At 31.8% G+C, this 21,791-nt stretch overlaps 1 protein-coding gene across 1 annotated transcript in view; it reads right to left on the minus strand.

The window, feature by feature from the left end:
• Nucleotides 1-14,947: 14,947 nt before the first annotated feature.
• The window catches only part of LOC145334524 (alcohol dehydrogenase [acceptor]-like), a 105,156-nt gene continuing 98,312 nt past the window's right edge, over nt 14,948-21,791 (minus strand). The window contains exons 7-18 of the mRNA XM_080179982.1: nt 21,470-21,680; nt 21,197-21,268; nt 20,793-20,905; nt 20,151-20,185; nt 19,636-19,744; nt 19,221-19,317; nt 18,547-18,680; nt 18,301-18,382; nt 17,827-17,965; nt 17,436-17,492; nt 16,369-16,430; nt 14,948-15,726 (exon numbers count right to left, since the gene is read on the minus strand). Of these exons, the coding sequence (XP_080036108.1) occupies nt 15,509-15,726; nt 16,369-16,430; nt 17,436-17,492; nt 17,827-17,965; nt 18,301-18,382; nt 18,547-18,680; nt 19,221-19,317; nt 19,636-19,744; nt 20,151-20,185; nt 20,793-20,905; nt 21,197-21,268; nt 21,470-21,680 (1,329 nt within the window). The 3' untranslated portion in view covers nt 14,948-15,508. The remainder of the gene's footprint in view (nt 15,727-16,368; nt 16,431-17,435; nt 17,493-17,826; nt 17,966-18,300; nt 18,383-18,546; nt 18,681-19,220; nt 19,318-19,635; nt 19,745-20,150; nt 20,186-20,792; nt 20,906-21,196; nt 21,269-21,469; nt 21,681-21,791) is intronic.

The following is a 21,791-nucleotide window of genomic DNA, read 5'->3' on the forward strand; positions in this document are numbered from 1 at the left end:
GGGCATATACAACAATTTATCGGCTAGTGTCTTATCCCTTTAGATCCATGATATTATTAGCTGTAAGGAAAGGTTGATTTGCCTTAAAACCTTGTTATGGCAACCCTGAAAGTTAAAGGTTGGCAAGATCATAAGCTGCAACCGGACGGAGGAACAGACAGGCATTGTTCTACTTTTTAATACTTTATATAATAGACTAGCGGCGAAAATGTAAAAAACAATTTTATGGAAGTAAGATTCTTTTCAGGGGCGATATCCCTTGAAAAGATAAAGGTACCCCCCTCTTCTAATGGTTAAAAACCACCCCTGAAACTATAAGAAGCTGCACTCTAAGGAGAACTATATCGGTCAAGCGGTAAGTGAGTTTTTAAGACTGGACAGAAAAAGAGACAGCCAAAAAGAAAGACAGACATGGTGTTGTTACTTTTATATAAGAATTACAGAGAAAAAAAATATAGTGTAGCCATGCTCCGCCATTAGATGAGCCAGCTATCAATTGCAAAAGTGTTTAGCAACAACAGTTTTGGTTAAACTACATATTTTTTTGCAAGCACTGCTACTCTATAGATATTTCATACTCGTCCGTCCGTCTAAAGGGATTTGACAATGGCCGAAAAAATTTTGTACATGATGATGATACACAAAATTACCTTTTCTGTAGATAAAAAGAAGTAGTTGAAACGTTTGAACACTCAACTTAATGAAACAACCAATCATGATTTATTTACTAAAGTCCCCAAAGTTGTTAAGCCTACTAATAAGAAAACGTTATTAAAAACTTTGGGAACTAGTGTAATAAACAGCCCAAGTTCCCCCCTATCTCTGCATAATCGTCCCTGTTTTAATACAAGAGATTCATTTTGTTTAACTCTGGATACATAGGAGGGTTAAAAATCGATGGGATAAGACAATGGCCCATAAATTGATGTTCCTCTACCAATTATGATAAATAACGTTACCCCTTTCTGTAGGTACTTGTTTGGAACTGACCAAAATTTTTTTAAAAAGTTTCTACCGTATACTTAACCTAACCTAATATAAACATCAAAAGTGTTTATGTTGCCAAAAATTTCGTTTGTGGTTCAATTTTAATATTAGATAAACCTCCCCTTTTGTGTTTTAGAATATTAAAAAAGAAAAAAATGTATTTCCCTACGGACTGACAAACGAATTATTTTATATAGATTGGAATGGGACATTGTGCTATTTATTACACTAGTTCTCAAAGTTTTATAAGAAAGTTTTTTTATTCGTTGGCTTAACAACTTTGGGGAGTTAAAATGACTTTTAGTTGGTTTATTAAGTCGAGTGTTAAAATTTTTCAACCACACTAATTGTAATCTAGAGAAGTGGTAATTTTGTGTATCATAATTGGAAATACATCAATTTAATGGTCATTGAATTATCCCTTTTCATCCCTATATAATGTCTTTAACATTTAATGTCTTATTTAGACAAATAGAGTAAAAACTAGAGGGAGAAAGCGTTAAATAACTGTATCTCCCCATCGCAACCATCATGTGCAACCTTTCTATTGGGTCATTGAAAATCAACCAATGGTGTCGCTTATATTAACACAGCCAAGTTGCAGAAAATAACTTAGAAGCAGACGAAAGAGGTATTTGAAAAAGGAAGGGCGGTAGTTGTCTGTATATACATACATATACTATAGAACTGTTATTAGACAGACACATAAAAATTTTTCCAAAGTATGAATATTTTCTTAATAATTGATGTCATTAACTTGTCTCTTGTTGTGTTGTGTTGTGTAACTTCAATATTACTAAAAAAATTCAACAATAAGGATAGTTTTGTTGAAAATAATTATGTTATCCTATTACATGAGATAGAAAATTTTTTTTTCCACAGCTTAAGATTTTGATAAGTACTAAACCGATTAAGTTCTCCATTTAATTGAACCCCACGATCGTGGCTCAACACGTTAAGCATCAGCTCGTCGCCGGGGAGGTGATATGTTCGAATCTCGAGCTGACACCGCGTCATAACTAAAGACGTTAAAAATTGTTTCTATTGCTGCTATGTCAGGTGCGTGACATGAATAGTAAGAGTAGGGGAAATGCATTGGCCCTTAAACAGGCGCAACTCACTACCATGCACACTTAGGACTTCACAGACAAAGATCGTGCAATCAAAGGGTTAGTTGTCTGATGTATGTTACTTGACCTAAGAGTGTCAGAGTATCACATCCCATTACAAGTGGATTATGCTCTGGACTCTCCAGATGATCACTTACGAGGTAATGGTAATTGAAGCTTATGGTTGATTTTAGGCCATTTCATTCCTTTTATCTAAGTTTGGGTTTAGGCTATTTTCCTACCTTCCTTTCTCTTTAGAATACAAAGCTCCTAGATGTATTTACTTTATATAATGTTTATACTCAAAAAGACTGTCCGTCAAAAAAGATAGCATTTGTTGCGTTATTTCAATAAATTTCACACACACAAGCATATACACCAGTATAAAATATAAATAGCACAATAAAAGATCTATAGTATAGATGTACAAACAGACAACTACCTCCCTTCATTTTTCAAAGACCTCTTTCGCCTGCTTCTTAAATATTTTCTGCTACTTGGCTGTGTCAATATAAGCGACACCATTGGTTGATTTTCAATGGTCCAATAGAAAGGTTGCGCAAGGTGGTTGCGATGGGGAGATACAGTTATTTAACCCTTTCTCCCTCCAGTATTTTACTCTAATAGCACAATATTGTTTTGAGAAATAATATTTTTCTATTTTTCTAAAATATCTAACAACAACGTTAGAACACCCATAGTTAACAATCTAATTAGTTATGATGATTAGACAGTTTCAATATCATTTTTGATTGATTCCACAGAGCATACGTATCATTCTAATGGATGTGTAATATTTGGTTGTGTGATATTCTTGCATACCCTAATAAACTGTTTCTCCCAGCTGGCTAATTTAAAGACACCCCCAATCCCCCCCCCCCCCTCCGCTTTAATATATTTAGAGGACAATATTAGCAACCTGTAACCTTTATTATTCTAATTCTGAGAAGAGAGAGAGAGAGAGAGAGAGTGAGAGAGGGAGGGAGAAAAGAGTGAGAGGGAGAGAGAGAGTGAGAGAGGGAGGGAGAAAAAAAGAGAGAGAGAGAGAGAGAGAGAGGGAGGGAGAGAAAAAGAGAGAGAGGGAGAAAAAAAAGAGAAACTTAGTAAGAAAAGTTAATAATCATTTAAATTCCTTCCGTCTTCATATAAAAGTTAGACAAGGATATCTTTTCTTTTAAAAAAATACCTTTTAGAAATTAAGGAAAAATAGCATCAGACCTTCATGTAATAAGAAAGTAAATAATACTGGTATCCAAAGTTTTAAAAGCACATTTTCATATTCGATGGCTTTCAAACTTTGGGTTCTTTTTCATTATATCATGATTGGTTGGTTTCAAGAAATAGAGTCAAAACGTTTCAACCAATTGAAAAAAGGTGTAATCATTTTAATTTGCATTGGGGATGTAAATCAATTTATCGTCCATTGTCTTATTATCCCTTCAGATTTCTAGATAGAGTGGGGAAAAAGAAACGACAATTAAAAATTACTCAAAATACATATGATAAAAACTGTTTCAAATCAGTTGATAAAATTCCTTATCCACCACTGGTTAAATTAAATTAGGCGTATCGGTGACGTTTTATAGATTCGGAAGAAACCATTCCATGAAAATAAAGACAGATTCAAGTTATTTTTATCAATATGACTAATGCTATTTTTTATACTAGCGGCTTCGCCTCTAGCCTCTAGGGGCTTTGCCCCCAGAGGTGATCAAAATAAAAATTAGAGCGAAATTCGTAAAAGGACCAAGGAAATCTTTTTAAAAAAAAATTTTAAAAAAAGTAAAAAAAAAGTAAAAAAAAATAACAAAAAAAAAGTAAAAAAAAAATAAATAAATAAAAAAAAGTAAAAAAAAATAAGGAGGGGAATTTTTTGTTTTTTGGGGGGTTGGGGTTGTCCCACCCCCCAAGAAAATAGCTTAAAACCACCACAGGACCAATAGGTATATACCCTCAAGAGTAGAATCCGTTTGGTTCAGTGGTTACCGAGATCTTAAGCTTCAGACGGACGGACGGACAGACAGACAGACAGACAGACAGACAGACAGACAGACAGACATCGTACTACTTTGTATTATTGATGGAGGGAGGGGAAATAAATTATGCTAGTCCCCAAAGTTTTATAAACACGTTCTCTAATACGTTGGAACTTTTATCAAATTTTGATTGGGTTATGTTATACAAACTAACTGTGATTTAACATGTCAACTAATAATAAAATGTACAGTAGTGGTAATTTTGGTCATAATAATTGGGAGTGTAGATCATTTTAGTATTGAAGGTCTTATCCCTAAAGATCCCTGATAAAACTCTCTTGGGAGGGTGGTGGTACCCTCCCACAAAATAGTTATAAACAATTCCAGGAGGATCTATGGAAAGCTACATTGTAAAGGAGAACCATATCGGTTCAGCGGTTAGCGAGATCGTTTGATACAGACAGAGAGACAGTCAGATTCACAAAGAAACATCCTGTTACTTTATTATAAGGATAAGATTAATTTATATCCGATTGACCAATCACTGTTCCCCCCATATTTGGAAGCTCATTATTTGATCTCCAACATTTAAGTTGATTAGCGGATAAAATCTTTATTAAGTTTTAATTTCCTCTCGCAGTTGAGGATTTGATGGATCCTTTCCGTTACAATATTTTGGAATTATGTGAGAAAAAAGAAGATGTTTTTGGGTGGCATTTTTAAAACCAACCTTTAAAGGCGAAGCTTTTTTTATAATTTATAGTTGGTCCGTACGTCCATTCGTAAATTTAGACATGTTATAATTGTCCTATTTATTTCAAGCTTATCTTGATAATTCCTGTAACAAATTGGTACGATTTAGAAAGATTAGTGTAATATTATTATACTCTTCATCTGAGTTTTTCAAATAATGATTCGTTGGGCAACAAGGTATTAACATTCATTTTTGTCCATATTATCAAAGCACTAACTCTATTTGAAGTCTTTTTTAAAAAGATTATTTATCTTAAGAACTTATACATAATGAGTTACGGTCTTGACTCCAAGTTTGAGCCTTTTTCAATTATCTAAAATGTTGTACATTATTATTATAATAGTTGTAAAAACGGCCTTAAATATGCTTAGTGCGTGCTGCTTTACAGGCCTTGGGTTACATTCTAAAATAAAAAAAAAATGCTTTCATCTTCTTTTAGGTTTTAGACATAATTTTATCGAATCTGATTTATTTACGATGGAGTAGAACCGGTTAAGAGCCATAGTGAAAACCAATGAATCATATCGTATTATAGACAATTTTCCACGAAAAATAAAAAAGAAACTAGAGAATCTATCCCTGTTTTGTTAATCCTCTAATGTTTCTTTTTACTATTCGCGGAGAGTTGTCTACAACACAATGTAATAAATAAATTAATATTTAAGAATCGGACTCTGACACAATGAAGCTTTAAAGTAGTTCAAAGTAAACCATAATTCTGACCAAAATCAAAATTATCAGCTTAAAGATTGAGAAATTAAGATTCTTGCAAAAAAATTTAGATAACAAAATTTTTTTTTTCTCTGTTGAATCTTTATTTTATTACCAAAATTTACAGAAGTAAGGTGAATTTCTATCTGTTCCTATGAACAACATTAATATCTCTCAAACGGATTAATGGATAGTGTCTTACTTTAGGAAAGCTTAATTTGAGGTCTGTTTTTTTAGGATTTTGGTGGTTTATGACTTTCCTAGTTGCCCCTTGAAATTAGCCAGAAGAAGGGGAATGAGGTGGGGTGTTAAAACCCCTCACAATATTGAAATTTTATATGCCTCTGTCCCCTTTTTTCAGGCCTCTCACGGTAAAATACTGTGCACGTCACTAAATTAGACAGAAATTAACAGGTATTATCATTGAATCTCTTAAATTTCCTACTTTTTGTTTATTTAAACCTATCACTTTGCTAGCCAAATAATTGGGTTCTGCAATTGCTTTAAGCAATTTTCGAAAAAGTTCTTAGCGGTCCTTCAAAATAAAAAAAAATAATTTCAACCAACAAAGTTTGACATCAGAGAAAACCCAATTTCTACCATCTCCTTTGAAGAGATTTTCTTCCCCCCTTCCCTTTTTCTTTCCCGAAATCTATATGACGTCACAGGAACAAAAGTGACTCAAAAGTAATACAGATTGGGTTTCGTGCATAGCAGCAGTAGGCATTGTCTTAAAAATCTTTTAATTAAGAAGCCATTGGTTTGCTTTTCCATAAGATTTAAATCGTCCCTTAGAAAAAACACATAGGACGTCTAAGCTTTTTTTAGGGGGGTAAAAGAAAGGTTTCAAAGGTTTGAGGAAGGAAATCTAATGCATATTTTATGTTGAGTGGTTTCAAAGTTTTAGGGTGTTTAAAACCCCTTCACCTCTAACCCCATCCCCTTCCTTCTATTAGTAGCTGTAATACTGAAAATTAAATTTGTTATAATCTTTAATTATTTTGAAGCACCAATGTTACCGCCATAGGGCATCCCCATGATAGTTTTGAAATATTTGCAAAACTTGTAAGCTACTGTTTGTTTCCCATGTATAGTTACCATACAAGTTACCACATTTTTAATAGCAAAAAAAATAAATTTTCATAAAAGTAATCGAAGGAGATATCTGTTGATATGTGATAAAAAAGAAACCTATCAGCTCAGTGGGAAGCTGTGCATATAAAAAATGACGTCATGCAGTACAAATGACCAATGATAGAAAAATACACAGATTAAATTACCAATGACAGGCCAGTATCATTTTAATTGACCAATGGTAGGCCAGTTATAGTATGACGTCATTTGTATAGGCTTTACATAAAGCTTCGCCCTGAGGTCATCAAAATTTTTAATAAAAAAACAACTGATTTACAGTTAAACAGAAAAAGAGACATCAAATTATTTAATTGAAATAATTCCTTACTAATTATTGTTATTACTTGGTGTTAAAGTCTTCTAAAGTAACAAGTCAATGTTATTCTTGGTTGAAAGTTTAACACTAAAACTCATTTACAAATCTACACTTCCTGTAATTATTATTTTTGGTTCGTTTTATAAGAACATATCCATACATCTCGACTATCTCTGTTATCCCACAAAGCAATGGGTAATCTACTTTTTAAAATAGACTAATCATAAACAGGTTAACTAGCTAATTTTTACTTTACTTGGTCTAGGGAACACTTTCATGGTTTTGGTGGATTTTTGTCAATTCGTACCTAAGAATCTGGGATGCTTGTCTTAAATTTGCACTTCATTAAAATCAGCTTAACACTGCAGGAGTGGATAAATTCTGATTTGGGAGGTGGTAAGTCAAACCCTCTCCCATCCTCACTTCGGCTTCCCCTAAAAATTTAGAGACCTGGAGTTCGGATGCTCTTATTTATTACTATTATTATTTACTAGCGGTTTCGCCTCTAGCCTCCAGGGGCTTTGCCCCAAGAAGTTTAATCAACCTATTTTTGTGTTATTTAGATTTAAAAAAAAATAAAAATATTTTTTTTTGGTGGGGGGTATTTTTCATTTTTTTTTGGTGGGGGGTATTTTTTTTTTGGGGGGGGGGGGTTGAGGGTGCCCCACCCCCCAAGAAAATAGCTTAAAACCATCCCAGGACCAGTAGGTATATTCCCTGAAGAGTAGAGCCCAATCTGTTCAGTGGTTACTGAGATCTTAAGCTTCAGACAGACAGAAGGACAGACAGACAGACATCGTACTACTTTGTATTATAGATTATTACTTTTATTTTGGATCTAAAAAAGAAAATCAATAAACAGTTTTTTTAAAACTTATTAAAATGTCAATTTAGGGGTCAAAATTTACTCTATTATAAAAGTTAAAAGATAAGGGTTATTTAATTCCCAAAGTATGCGAAAAATTGCCTTTTCAAAATTGTGCAGCTACTCTATAATTAGTATGTATATTTGTGTGTGTACGTAAAGAAAAAAAATAAGACTAATTTTCAATAATAATTTATGAATTATAAACGGATAATTACTATTGCCAATAGATGCCTCTAGGGGCTTTTTTGGGAAGGGCTAAGAACATTTTTTACAGGGGCGATTTCTCATGGGATTGTGGAGTGGTGGTACACTACAAAAATTCCATGGACCTATGGATGCATCACTGTAAAGGAGATCCATATCGGTTCAGTGGTTAGCAAGATCCTTCGCTACACACAGACAGACGGACACAAACGCTATCTGACATCCTTGTACTTTTTGACAAGGATATTGTTTTACAGTAGTTTATTAAACTTTTCTTGTTAGCTTGTTATTGCTGCGCTATGAAAAAAATTATTCTTGTTAAGTCTGACCATTATACGCCTGTTATGTTTAATGTTTATCTGTCAAAATTTAACAATTTTAGATGTTAGTAAAAATTGGTAATTACTGCTCGTTTGTCAGATAGTGTAGCACGAAAACCATTATTTAAGAGGAGCTGGATCTATATGTGCATGTCTGTTTGTCTGCACCAAAGGATCTCGCTAATCGCTGAACATTAGAGTAAAACGCAAGAGGGAGAAAGGGTTATATAACTGTATCTCCCCATCGCAACCGAATTTTACAACCTTTCTATTGGGTCATTGAAAATCAACCAATGGTGTCGCTTATATTAACACAGCCAAGTAGCAGAAAATAATTTAGAAGCAGACGAAAGAGGTCTTTGAAAAAAGATGGATAGTAGTTGTCTGTTTATACATCTTTACTATAGATCTGTTTGCTGAACCGATATGGTTCTCCTTTACAGCATAGCTTCTCATAGGTCCTGGAATGTTTTTAACTATTTTGGGGGACGGTACCACTACCCTTCAAAGAGAAATCATCCCTAGAAAAAAAATACCAAAAAATATTCTAAAGTAATAAAAATGCTCTTAAAATATTTTTAAAAAAGTAAATTGTATTATAAGTACTGCTTATTAATTTATTTAATTTTTATTTTCTCATACTACAATTATAGACATAATTTATGGTAAATGAAAAGGGACAATCAGGACTCTTATTTTTGAATTTTGTCAAAGAAATTTTTCTTTAGGATTCCAGGATTTAAAATGCTAATATAGTAAAATATAAGTTTTATTTTTTCGACTTGTTAACAACTGATAAATATACGCTAAGCGATAAGAAAAATAACTTAAAACTACCCCAAGTCATAAATTCAAATAGAAATAGCCTAACCATCACAGGACCTGTTTGAAGCTAATCCAATCAGTTCAGTAGTTCTTGAGATATTAAGCTTCAGATAAAAAGCAGTGACTATTTTATATAATATGATACTGTTTATTCTAGGTTAGATTAGGTCAAGTAGTGGTAAAGGAGTCTAGAACTAATAGTACCCTGTAGTGGCTCAACACGTAGCGCATCCACACGTCGTCGGGAAGGTGATAGGTTTGAATCTCGGTCTCAGACAAAGGTCGTGCATCTCAGAGAGTTGGTTGTCTGATGGGTGAATGGACGCTTTACAACGCAATCATAAGTATTGTATATGTGTTTTAAGGTGCGTGGAGAAAGGTCTAGTACCCGAAGCGACACCTAGCCCCCTAGAGTCTTAACTCTTAACCCTCAAGTGGCCTCTTAACAGAAATATGGGATATAAAAAAAATATTAGGGGAATTGGGGGTTGATGGTCAAAAATTAACATACATCATCTTTTTTATGCATAAGAACCAATTATAGAGTGTCCCTTTATATTAGACCTGGGAACTTAATATTTAGTAATACAATTAGTTCTTTTATTATATTCAGCTGTGGTGGCATATCCCCTCCGCGTAAAGTGCGCCACATTAAAGGCGAGAAGGGGGGGAGGACATTAGGCTGTTTGTTAAAATAATCCCCAAAGTTTTATAATACCATTTTCTAATTCGTTGGCTTATAAAATTTAGGGGCTATTCTTGAATTTTGCTTGGTTGGTTCATTAAATTGAGTGTCCAAGCGTTTCAAGAACTTATTGTAATCTACAGAAGGGTTAATTTTGTGTATCATCATTGGGGATGTACTTCAATTTATCAGTCATTTTCTTATCTCTTTAGATCCCTTGAGATAAGGTCAGTTTGAGCTGTAGTAATAATATGCAGTTCTGATTGTTTGATAGGACTAGTGGAAGTGATGTCACATCTTAGCTTTATATCAGCAGGACCCCAATTAATTATAAAATCATCATCATACAAATTTTCATAATAATATCCCAGATATTTTAAGCAATCCTCTCTTTAAATCCAGTCGAACTAAGATTCCAGGAGCATGGATCTAAAGGGATAAGACAAAGGCCAATAAATTGATGATACACAAAATTACCCCTTATGTGATTAAAATTAATGAGTGCCCAAAGTTGTTAAACCGACGAATGAGAAAATGTTAAAATAAAACTTTGGGGACTAGTGTAATAAACAATAATGTGCCCTCCCTCTCAGCCCAGAAGGCATTGTGTCGACACGACATTAAACCTCAATAGTTAATTAGCTTCCACAGGGATCTCACAGGAAAAGACAAAGGACGATAAATTGATGTAGTAACAAAATTATGATAAACAAATTTACCTCATCGGTAGATTTAGATAATGGTGAAAAATGAAAACACTTATAATTTGTACTTATTGAAATATTGGTTCACTTACTGAAAACATCTCAAAATATGTCGACCATCACACTAAAGACCTTGTCAAAACATTACCTTCCTACCTTGAAGACACAAGAGATTTCCTGGACCTTTGTGAAAACATAAACCAATCTGGAAATCTTAAAGACAATCACATCCTTGTTACTATAGATGTAGTTTCCTTATACACCAACATTTCCAAACAAGATGCAATACCATCAGTTCAATATTATTTACAAACAAGACAAGACAAATCCGTTCCTACATCATATATTTTACAATTACTTGAATTAGTATTTGACTGCAACTATTTTAAATTTGGCAATAGAGTGTTCAAACAAGAAATAGGTGTAGCAATGGGTACAATATCTGCACCAAACACAGCCACACTTACAATGGGAAAATTAATTGATCCCAAACTTCACCAACTAGCATTAGACATCCAAGGTAACTTTGACCCTATATCAGCACTAAAAAGATTTTTAGATGACTATTTTATGCTTTGGACAGGAGGCATACAATCATTAGAAGAGTTCCTGAATGAAATCAATAATATCCATCCTACTTTAAAGTTCACATACAATTATACTTCTCCCTTTCCATGCTATGAAACAACAGATGTGCCACACGACTGTTTTTGTCATACAACAAGGAAAATCCCATTTTTGGATGTAGAAATAGAAATAAAAAATGACAAACTAATAACAGACATTTACAGAAAACCAACAGACCGCTGCCAATACCTTCTTCCTTCATCCTGCCATCCACCCCATGTTATAAAAAATATTCCTTACTCCCTGTGCTATAGACTGGTTAGAATTTGCTCAGAGAGACCAACTTTACTGAAAAGAATGGAGGAGCTGAAAGACTTTTTCCTTTTAAGAAACTATGATAAACAATTAATCAATTCCAGCATTATGAGAGCATTAAAACTCAAAAGATCGGATACCCTAACAAAAGTCACTAAAAAACAAAACTCAAGAACAATTTTTACTACTACCTACCACCCTGCGCTCCCACATATATCAAAAATATTAAAAGACGCGTGGAGAATGAATATTGAAACAGACAACCAATTGAACAAAGTTTTTGACAAACCACCAATGGTAGCATATAAACAACCTTCTAATTCCAGCCTACGTCAAATTCTTGTGAAATCCACACTCCCTGACAGGGAACACAGAATTCTGCCAGGACTCAAACCATGTAATATGAATATATGTAATATATGCCCTTACATCGATACAAAATCTACAACCACAAGTTCAAACGACAACAGTATAAAGATATCAATAAACTGCGAGGCCTCCTGTCTTACAAAAAATATTGTGTATTGTATAACCTGCTCTTATTGCAAACAACAATATATTGGCGAAACTGGACGCACTCTAAGAACCAGAATTGGCGAACATTTAAGATACATAGCAAATAACAAAAACACGACAACAGGACAACATTTCCAACAACCAAATCACAACATGAAAGTTACAATTTTACATGTTCTGAAATATGAAGGAGAAACAGAGAGAAAAATTAAGGAGGCAAGATGTATCAATCTATTCAACACAAAAACAATTGGCCTCAATAATAGATAATAGAATTAGTAAATGATTAGCTAATTAATTTTTTACACTTTTTGTTTGTACAGCAACATTTTTAAAAAAACTTCTTTTAGTTTACATAATAAAACAATAAATGAAAATATGAACTAATTCATTTTTTTAAAAAGAAATTTTCCAACAATTTGCTCAATATTTTGTCAATATAACGGATATAGTAAATAATAGCTAATGGCAAAATAAATTTTTTTTTATTTTTCAAGACCTAAAAAATTTTACTTAAATTTTATTATCATATTTATGTATAAACCTAGTTATCTCTTTTTTAAAAAAATATTTTTGGAAATATAATAGATATAGTAAATGATAACTAACTCCAATATAAAAGAACCTTTTCCACAATAACTTTTTTTAAATGTTTTTTTTGATTATCAATATTAATATATAAACAGTTTAACTCTTAAATACAAATCTTTTGTCAATATAATGGATATAGTAAATGATAGCTAATAGCAATTAAAATTTTTTTTATTTTACAAGACCTAAACTTATAAGAAAAATTTTTATTATCATAATTATGTATTAACATTTACTTCTTTAAAAATCTTTGGAGTACTATAATAGATATAGTAAATGATAGCTTACTCCCACATATAAAAAAGTTTTTTCAAAATAACCTAAAATGTATAAAAGCTTGACTTCTAAATACTAATTTTATTCTACAGTATCTATGCAGCATAACCTAATTCTAAATACTTCATCTATAAAAGTAAGCTTTAATTTTGAATGATAATTTAATAAAAAAAAGAAAATAGTTTTTTTCATATAAAAATGGCAAATATTAAAATTTATGTATATCAATGTATTTTAAACACCCCCCCCCCCCTGCTGATATTGTCTCTTGCTAAAAAAATCCCATCCAGTTTACTTTTAACATCCAACTAAACTCAAGGTTGATCATATTATTTTCTTCTTTTTTTTAGCAACATTTTCTGCCTTTATAGATCTACAAATTTCTTTATTTTTACCTATCTTTTAATATGTAAATTAAATTGATATGATTTATGTCATTTAGACTGATGAGGGTGCAATGTCCACCGAAACATATTTCAATAAATAGCTGGGAAGTATCAAGACTTTTTCACTTAGTGAATTTATCATATCTCATGAAAGTATCTAAAGGGGGGGGGGGGTAAAACTTTGGTTCATGCAATACAAAAAAAGGGATATTGGTCCCCAAATAATTACAGAAAATTTCCCCACAGTTTAAATAGCATATATTTAGCAAAGCAGCCTCATTTACGCAACAAGCATACAATTAAAACATCTGCATTTTATAGGAAGAGGGGTTGGGGGGTTGGAGGGGACATTGGACTGTAAGTTTTACTAGTACTCGAATATGTTCTTTTATTCGTTAGTTTTAAAACTAATTATCTTTATCCTAATTAAATGAATTAGTTGGTTCAATCTTTTCAATCATTAATTTTAAAATAGAGAAAATGTCTTATCCCTTTAGATTCCTAAGAGTAACAGCTAACATGGTAAAGAAACATAAGCACAATTATCCCCAGTTTTATAACCATCAGACTATTCTTTAGTAATAAAAGTTACGTTTTCATACCTCAACTAGTAAATGCGCCTCTAGCATCTATGGACCCTGCATTTAAGGGATAGGAAGGGGGAAGAACATATTCTACGACTAACTCAAACCTAAATATAAAATATAGCCTAAAACCATCCCAGGATCTATTTTCAAAGGAGTAGAAAAGGGCCAAAAAAGCTTAATACTAGACCAAGTTTTATATCTAAAAAATTACTATGCTATAACTATCCTTGGACCTATTCGAAGCTTCCCAAAAATTAAAAACTCAATCAGTTCAGTAGTTAACGGAATCTTAAGCTACAGACAAAAAAAACTTTACTACCTTATATAATAGGACAGGAAGGCTATAACCATAATTTTAAAAAAAATATATGTTTTACAGGCTATTTTCTAGATTTTCTTCTGTAGATGCAAAATTTGTTAAAAATGTGGATAATTAATCTTCCTACGTGAATTATGTAAATCATTCTTTACACCTACGTCCTACATCATAAGCGTAGCAACTCTATATAATTAGTCCGCATGTAGGGTTATAAGTCAGGGAAATAAAGGGATAAGACAATGGCCGATAAAAAATGTAAATCCTCAGTGATGATACACAAAATTAACCCTTATGTAGATCACAATTTATGGTTGAAACTTAAATCCTAATGAACCAACCAGTCAAGTTTCAAAGTCAAGTCCCTAAAGTTGTTAAGCCAACGAATAAGAAAACGTCATTATAAATCTTTTGGGACTATTGTACAGCCCACTATAAACTACCTCCATGGAAAAAAAATACTAAAATTTGAGAACCGGTTCTAATCCAGTGGATATTAATCAGTTTAGAGGCCACACTGGAAATCAAATCCAATGACAGAATTATGGCCTAAAATCGGATAGTTTCCACTGCACCGGAATTAAACTAGTCGAAAGCAGTTTATTTATATTTCATTTGATTTTTTCCAAACAAATGTAAATAAAAGATTATTAGCGTGTCAGTTTACAACTTAAAAAAAACACCCAAGAAATACTTTTTTTCTCTATCAAAATGTTTTTAGCTTATTATTGTTATGCTCCTTATGGATATAAGTCCTCGTTATTAAGCTAAATTTAGATTTTAAGAAAAGTTAAACAAAATTAATTATTATATAATTTATTTAATTCTTTAAACGATATACAAATAATAATTAGGAAGTATAGTACAATATCAAGTGAATATACGGTTTTTTTGTAATTAAAAATAATCCTTTTTTAATGTTCTAAAAAATAATTTTAAATATACTGGCAATTTTTGGCTTCTATTAATACGAAACCCAATCTGCACCACTTTTGTACCAATTTTGATTCCTGTGACGTCATTAACATGAGAGATATGAGAGGAGAAGTTTGGAAGAAAAACCCTAAAAAGGAGATGGATAATCCCTCATTTTTATGACGTCACATGAATCAAAAGTGGTACAAAAGTGGTGCAGATTTCGTCTTCTATTAGTACATATTTAGAAATAACATTAAATTGAAGCAATACCGTGAGGAAGGGGTGTCGTATCAACACCCCTCTTAAACAAGATATTAGGAAAGAAAAAGTTGAGTAGGGAGGATTAGAAAAGCCCCGTAGGAGCTAAATAAAATTGCTGTATTTAGGGGGTTCAGTCAGTTTGATATATTATATGTAATCAGTATTAATGTATGTTAGTTTTTTTATAATTCAGTTTTTGTTTTATCTCCTTTAGCAGCTGTGGAAGCTTTTTGCCAGTCTTTATTGATAAAATCAGCCGCCCTTTCGCCGATCATAATAATGGGAGCGTTGGTATTGCCGCCGATAAGTTTGGGCATGGCTGCGCCGTCAGCAACTCGCAGATTTTCAATCCCCTTCACTCGCAGCTGGGAATCTAGGACGGTGCCCATAGCTGCGGTACCTAAAAAATACATTTAAAGTAAAGAGAAAGATGGAAAGATGATAAATGATGCATAGAAATAGTTTTTAAATAGATAGTTAATTTGTTTACTCTTAATATCTCTTGTTATTAACAATTTATGTGCTATTTTTTAAACTGTATATATTAATATTTCAAGACTATGTGATTTAACTATTTATAGTTTGTTCTTAAAGAAATAAATTATTTAATGAGAAAAAAATAATAGATTAAGAGCTGAAAAATAATCAATAAACAATAAAAATATAATAAAATACACTTAAATCATCATAAAATAAGACAAAGGAATTTATCAAATATTGTGATATGTACGGTTTGAAAATAATAGGACAATTTTACCAAGCTTTAACATATGTACAAAGCCATGCCATTGCCAATGTCTATATTGACGGAAAAGTTGTTTATCGCATCGTATCATAGACAGCTTTCCGCGGATATTAATATGAATTTTTTTATCAAACCAGTTTTGTAAGCAAAAAGTCGGGATAACAAATTTGGTATTAATTTTATGATTTTTATTTTAATATTAGTGGAAAAAATTTTAGTATGGCTAAAAACCGGTTCTGGTCCAGCGGATATTAATCGGTTTCGAAACCATATTGGACACAAATATTATTTTCTTACCTACAGGGTGATATAAAGTTTGAACCCAATGTCTCACATAACATTCATAATACGCTTTCGACCTTAAAAAAATAATTTGTTTATTTTTGGTTCTTATTAGTAGAGGAGCTTTTCTTTAATCATGGCAAAATAGGTCTGTCAGTTATTATGAATGTTTTTGACTTTTAGATGCCTTGTCTGTATACGTTTTTTTGTTGACAGTAGCGTGTACAGGAATTCACCAGATGGGGGAGAAAAGGGGAGGCAAGCCTACATAATTTTAATATTCAGAGGAATATGGACATTCATCTACACTCCCTCTACCATATACAAAATAATTATTAAAGTAGACTTTTAAAGTAAGCTTTAAAATAAGATATTTTTTAGAGCAAAATAAGTAAAATTATTTATCTGAAAAGTGCAAAGACATGAAAAAAATTCAACTTGAGTCATATTTATATTTGTATATTATATTTTTAAAATGTTTACACACAGCAAACAGTAAATAATATTTACTTTTTAAGTGTCAATACTGTAATCTAAATTTTAAACAAGAAGAATTATAATATTTAAGCTCTAAATTCATGAATATTTATTTACTTTTATAAAGATATGCTGCAATTCTCAGAAAGACAAAAGACATTTGACTGTAAATTCAAACTAGTAGTAATCAAACTTTATAAACAAAATTTTTATCATTGGGAATATAAATCAATAAATTGTCCATTGTCATATCCCCTTAATATCCATGATAATTTTTTTAAGTTAAAAAGTTGAAAAATAAACAAAATGAAATAAATAGTAATTCACAGCGACAAATTGATTATTATTATTTTGAAGAAAAATATCATATTTTTAACTTTCATTTCAACCAAACAAATAATAATTGCTCGACTACAAATATTCTTTTTTAAATCAACAAAAGGAAAAGGAAAGTAGCTCACAATTAATAATCATAGGTAGCCAGCTAACTATCTAAAGTAGTAGATAAAATAATCTTACTTTTACATTTTACTAAAGTAATGCATTGTGATTACTTATCATAGAGTAGCATTGAAATATAAACAATTTTTCAGAAATATGTTTACCTATATTCATGTTGGGAGCAAGGGGGATAGGGAGCAAATAGTTCTATGCCAGCATTTCTGTTAAAAGAAGCAGTAAAATTAATAATTTTAGTTATCCAAAGTTACCAAACATTTTAAGTTAAAATTTTTTCAGTTTCTTGTAAAATTTAGTGCCATATTTATCAGAACTTTATAAAAATACATCCAAATCAATTGCACAACTATCCTTGTTAATAGTTGTGCCTGTTTTGTGCCAAAGCATTCCACCTATATTATTATTATTAATTCTAAGCTGCATAGCTGCAGTGAGAACAAGTCTCAGCATCCTTTGTAATGGCGTGGTTTTATTCATTTCTGATAATAAATTTAATGGAATAACATAAAAAAAATTATTAATTTTACTACATCCTGCCTGAAAGCTTGTGTTTCAACAATATCATGGCAGAATTCCACAGCAGATATAAGAGTTTCTAAGTCTTCATTGCTTGAGAGATAGTTAGCATTGATGATGGGATGGTCATTATGGTTCTTACTTCTTAACCTGATTGAACCTAGAACATTGAAAATTCAATTGTCACTCTTTTACAACATTGACAAGGGGCTAGAAAAAAAAGAAAAGTTACTGTGAAAATACGACAAAACCTGCTATTGTTTTCTTTCCATGGTCCAACTCTCCTGTATAGATCAAACATAGATCTTGAAGCTAAGAAGTATGCCCTTTTGAAAATGTTTAAAATTTAAGTTTATGTGTAAAAAAGTTGTAGCAAATATAGATATTAAAGTGAGGAGAAAAAGAAATTAATTTCAACAATACATATCCTCATACATATTATTGTATAAATTCTAATATATTCAGCTTACCCTAAAAAAACTTAAATTTATAAACCTGTTGATTTAGGCCTTGACAAAACTGGAGCCATTATGATTCCATTCCTTTGATGGCTCTCAAACCAGTCAAATGCAAAATTCTAAAATAAAAGGTAGTATAAAAATGTTACATTACCTAAACTTTTAAATTAACTGTTTTCAAATAATTTTATTTTGTTTTGATAGATTTATATATTCATTAAATATTTTAATTTCAATAGTTCAGTATTTTAAATTAAGATTCAATTTTTTTTTAAAATTAAACCTGCATTCCAATATTGTGTTTCAGCTGTAGCCCATGGTCTAAACCCCACAAAAAACTGGCCAAAATAATCTGGATATCAGGCCTGGTGTCATTGTTAACAGCTGTGTGAATAAAAGCTGTGCCAGCAGCTCCACCTAGCGAGGAAAAAATGAACTAAATTAAATTTTTATAACTATCAGTTTTCTTGCATTACAATAATGTTTAAATTGAATATTTTCCTGTAAAATTAATGAATTATTTTCAGCTCTTTGAAGAGTTTTTGATTCTTCAATATTAATTGATATCTTAATTTTTTTAAATTAGTGATATGAATTTTACATTTAACTGCAATATTGTGAATGAATTTGTACTTTTATTCAAATTAGAATGTAGAGGCGCGTAGAAAGGGGGTGCTTCAACCATCCCTGAAAATTAAGGGGGTTAGATACACCCCCTCTGACAAGGATCTCTACAACCCCATGTCAGGCCCTTAAATTTAAGGAGTTTACGAAGAAAACTTCGTCAATTTACCAATCCATGGAGGCTTGCTTGACTTTTTAGTGTTGATAGACACCTAAGGGGGTACATCCACCCCCCCATGACACTAATAACACCTCTCTTGTTGTATGAAAACCCCTGTCAAATCCCTATGCATGTCACTGAATTAAATGGAGGATTAAACTAACTATATCTACCTATAGATGTCCAGGGTCCTTTACCATTCTTGAAATAATCTACAACAGTTTCTAAAGCAAATAGTTTGTTTGCGTCCTTGGATAGAGCTTGAGGGGCCTAAAAAAAGAGACAAAATAATGGATGTTTGAGTTTATGTATGTCCGTATTTGTGTGTGTATATAGATCTCTTTAACAGCTGTAGAAAAACGAAAGTTCAATTTCTTTATAACAAAGACAATTATCCCCTTAAGTATCTACAATAACAAAACAATAATTTTGATAAAAAGTAGTGACATATGCTTTGGTTTTTGATCTTCATTAAAGAAAGCAGTTATTTGTTAGTTATTAAGTAGCCAATTTATTACAATTGTAAAAAAAAAATATTTAAAAAGCCAAATTTAAAATATTTTTTTTCATAAAAGAAATTGAAGTTACCTTAAATGGTACATGAGCAAAAATATGATCTTGTAGATTTTTGCCCACAAGAGGTGTATCTTGAACTAATGGAATTCCATGCTCTGACAACTCTGCAGCATTACCAATTCCTAATAGGTTGGTTTCATGCAAATTATCATTGCTATTCTTTCCAGGGATCATAAGACAATGGACGTTAAATCGAGTAACATCACAGTATTTACTCTTTCTGTTGATAAAAATTATTAGTTGTAAAGTTTGGACAATCCTTGTTTAAAACTAACCAATAAAATTTCGATAAAAGTTTTGAGATAAGATTTTTATAAAACTGTCGGGGCCAGTGTAATTTACAATCCATTCTCCCCTCCCTTCCTGATTCCAAAGGTTAAAATTAGTTTGATTCTGAGTAAAATAGGTGAAGCATCATAAAAACCGAAAGACCAAAATAGGATGGTATTAGAAGTAGTTTACCTCATCAATTAACAAGAAAAAAAGTCTTTTAATTTTTATCTTTTTAAAGCATGAAAATCAACTTCCCTGACAACATTAGTATCTGTGGTGTTCCGATTGATCCTGTCCAGTTTTCCAATCATTTATCTATTCAAAATATTAAGCTTTTGCGTAGTAACAATTAATTGAAATAGAAATGGAATGAAAGAGACAGAAAGAAACAGAAAAATAAAAGAGAAAGAAGAAAGAGAAAAAATGGAGAGAGATACATACAAAATTAAGGCAAAAAAAGAGGAAGAGAAACAAGAAGAGGGAAGGAGAGAGAGAGAGAAAAAAAGAAAGAAAGAGAGAGAGAGAGAGAGAGAGAGAGAGAGAGAGAGAGAGAGATAGAGAGAGAGAGAGAGAGAGAGAGAGAGAGAGAAAGAGGGAGAGAGAGAGACAGATACATAAAAAAAGAGAGAAGAAAGAGAAAGAAAGGGAAAGAAAGATTAAGAAAGAATGAGAAAAGGAAAGATTAATTAAGGAATTGTTCTAGATAGTGAATTAACATGATAAAGAGACGGACATACTGGCAGTGTAACAAAAAAGTAACTAACACAGTAAATATAAAAATCAATGAGAAACGTATATAAGTCTGTAAATGAGACTGTATTTTAAACAAAAAACATACGGACAGAGTCTAGGTATAGAGCAGCTGCGCTACACAAATAAAATATGGATAAATGATTTCCTGCGGATAGAATGATTTCTTTATTTGTTCTAATAACCTCCTTTCGTCCAAATCTTTCAAGTTCAATTCCGACAGCTTTCTTGTTTTCAAATATCACCCTTATTACTTGTGCCTTTGTTCAATATATGGCTGAAATTTTTATTCTGGTTATTGATAGTATAGAATAGCTGTTTAATGAACAAGGGTGACACTTTTAGAAAAGATTATTTAAAAAGTTTTCTTTGAACTAAGGGCAGTGCTTAGATTAAGAAATGAAATAGCCTAAAACCATCCCGGGATGTATTAAAGCTTCCATAGAATGTAGAAATTAATCAGTCCGATGTTTAGCGAAATCTTTACGGACAAAAAAAAACAAAAAAACTTTACTACTTTTCTGTACTAATTTTGTTTATTTAGCCTTTTCCTGATTAACTAGACGTAGATTATCATTGGAGTATTTATCTGCAAACGCCATATAGGTTCCTGCTCGTTTACCTACAATTTAAAACAAGGATTACTTTGTCAATAAGAGGATTTGGGAAACAGAAGAAATAACAATTAGTATGGGTCTTTAACAAGATACAAAAGGATCTCTTAATTTGAAATAAGAGGAATGTAGCAAAAACTAGTCTAAAGCCATCCCAAAACTATGATCTGGAAAAAACAACAGAAGAACAAAATTACCAAAAATCTAACCTTTAGCAATAGAAGCAGGAATCCATGAGAAGGACCTATCCATTCCACTGCCTGTCGGATCTGCAGTAGGGTATCCCTTCTCCCTGCCAGCTGCCAAGAAATGCTCAAGAATGGGCTCAGAAAAGGATTCATTTTGTACAGTCAAAGGTCCTCCAAATCCGTGATAGCCTTGGTCATTCTCGTGTATATATCCATCAAAATTTTCGGATTTCTAATAAAAAACTCCAAAAGTTTTAGAAATAAACAGAAGAAATATTAATAATTCTTTACAAACCAATAAAGTACCCAATTTTTTTAAGGCAACAAATGAGAGAAAGTGCTT

This window comes from Acartia tonsa, chromosome 12 (genome assembly GCF_053477335.1).
Source record: "Acartia tonsa isolate MP-2025a chromosome 12, ASM5347733v1, whole genome shotgun sequence".
NCBI classification, from domain to species: Eukaryota; Metazoa; Arthropoda; class Copepoda; order Calanoida; family Acartiidae; genus Acartia; species Acartia tonsa.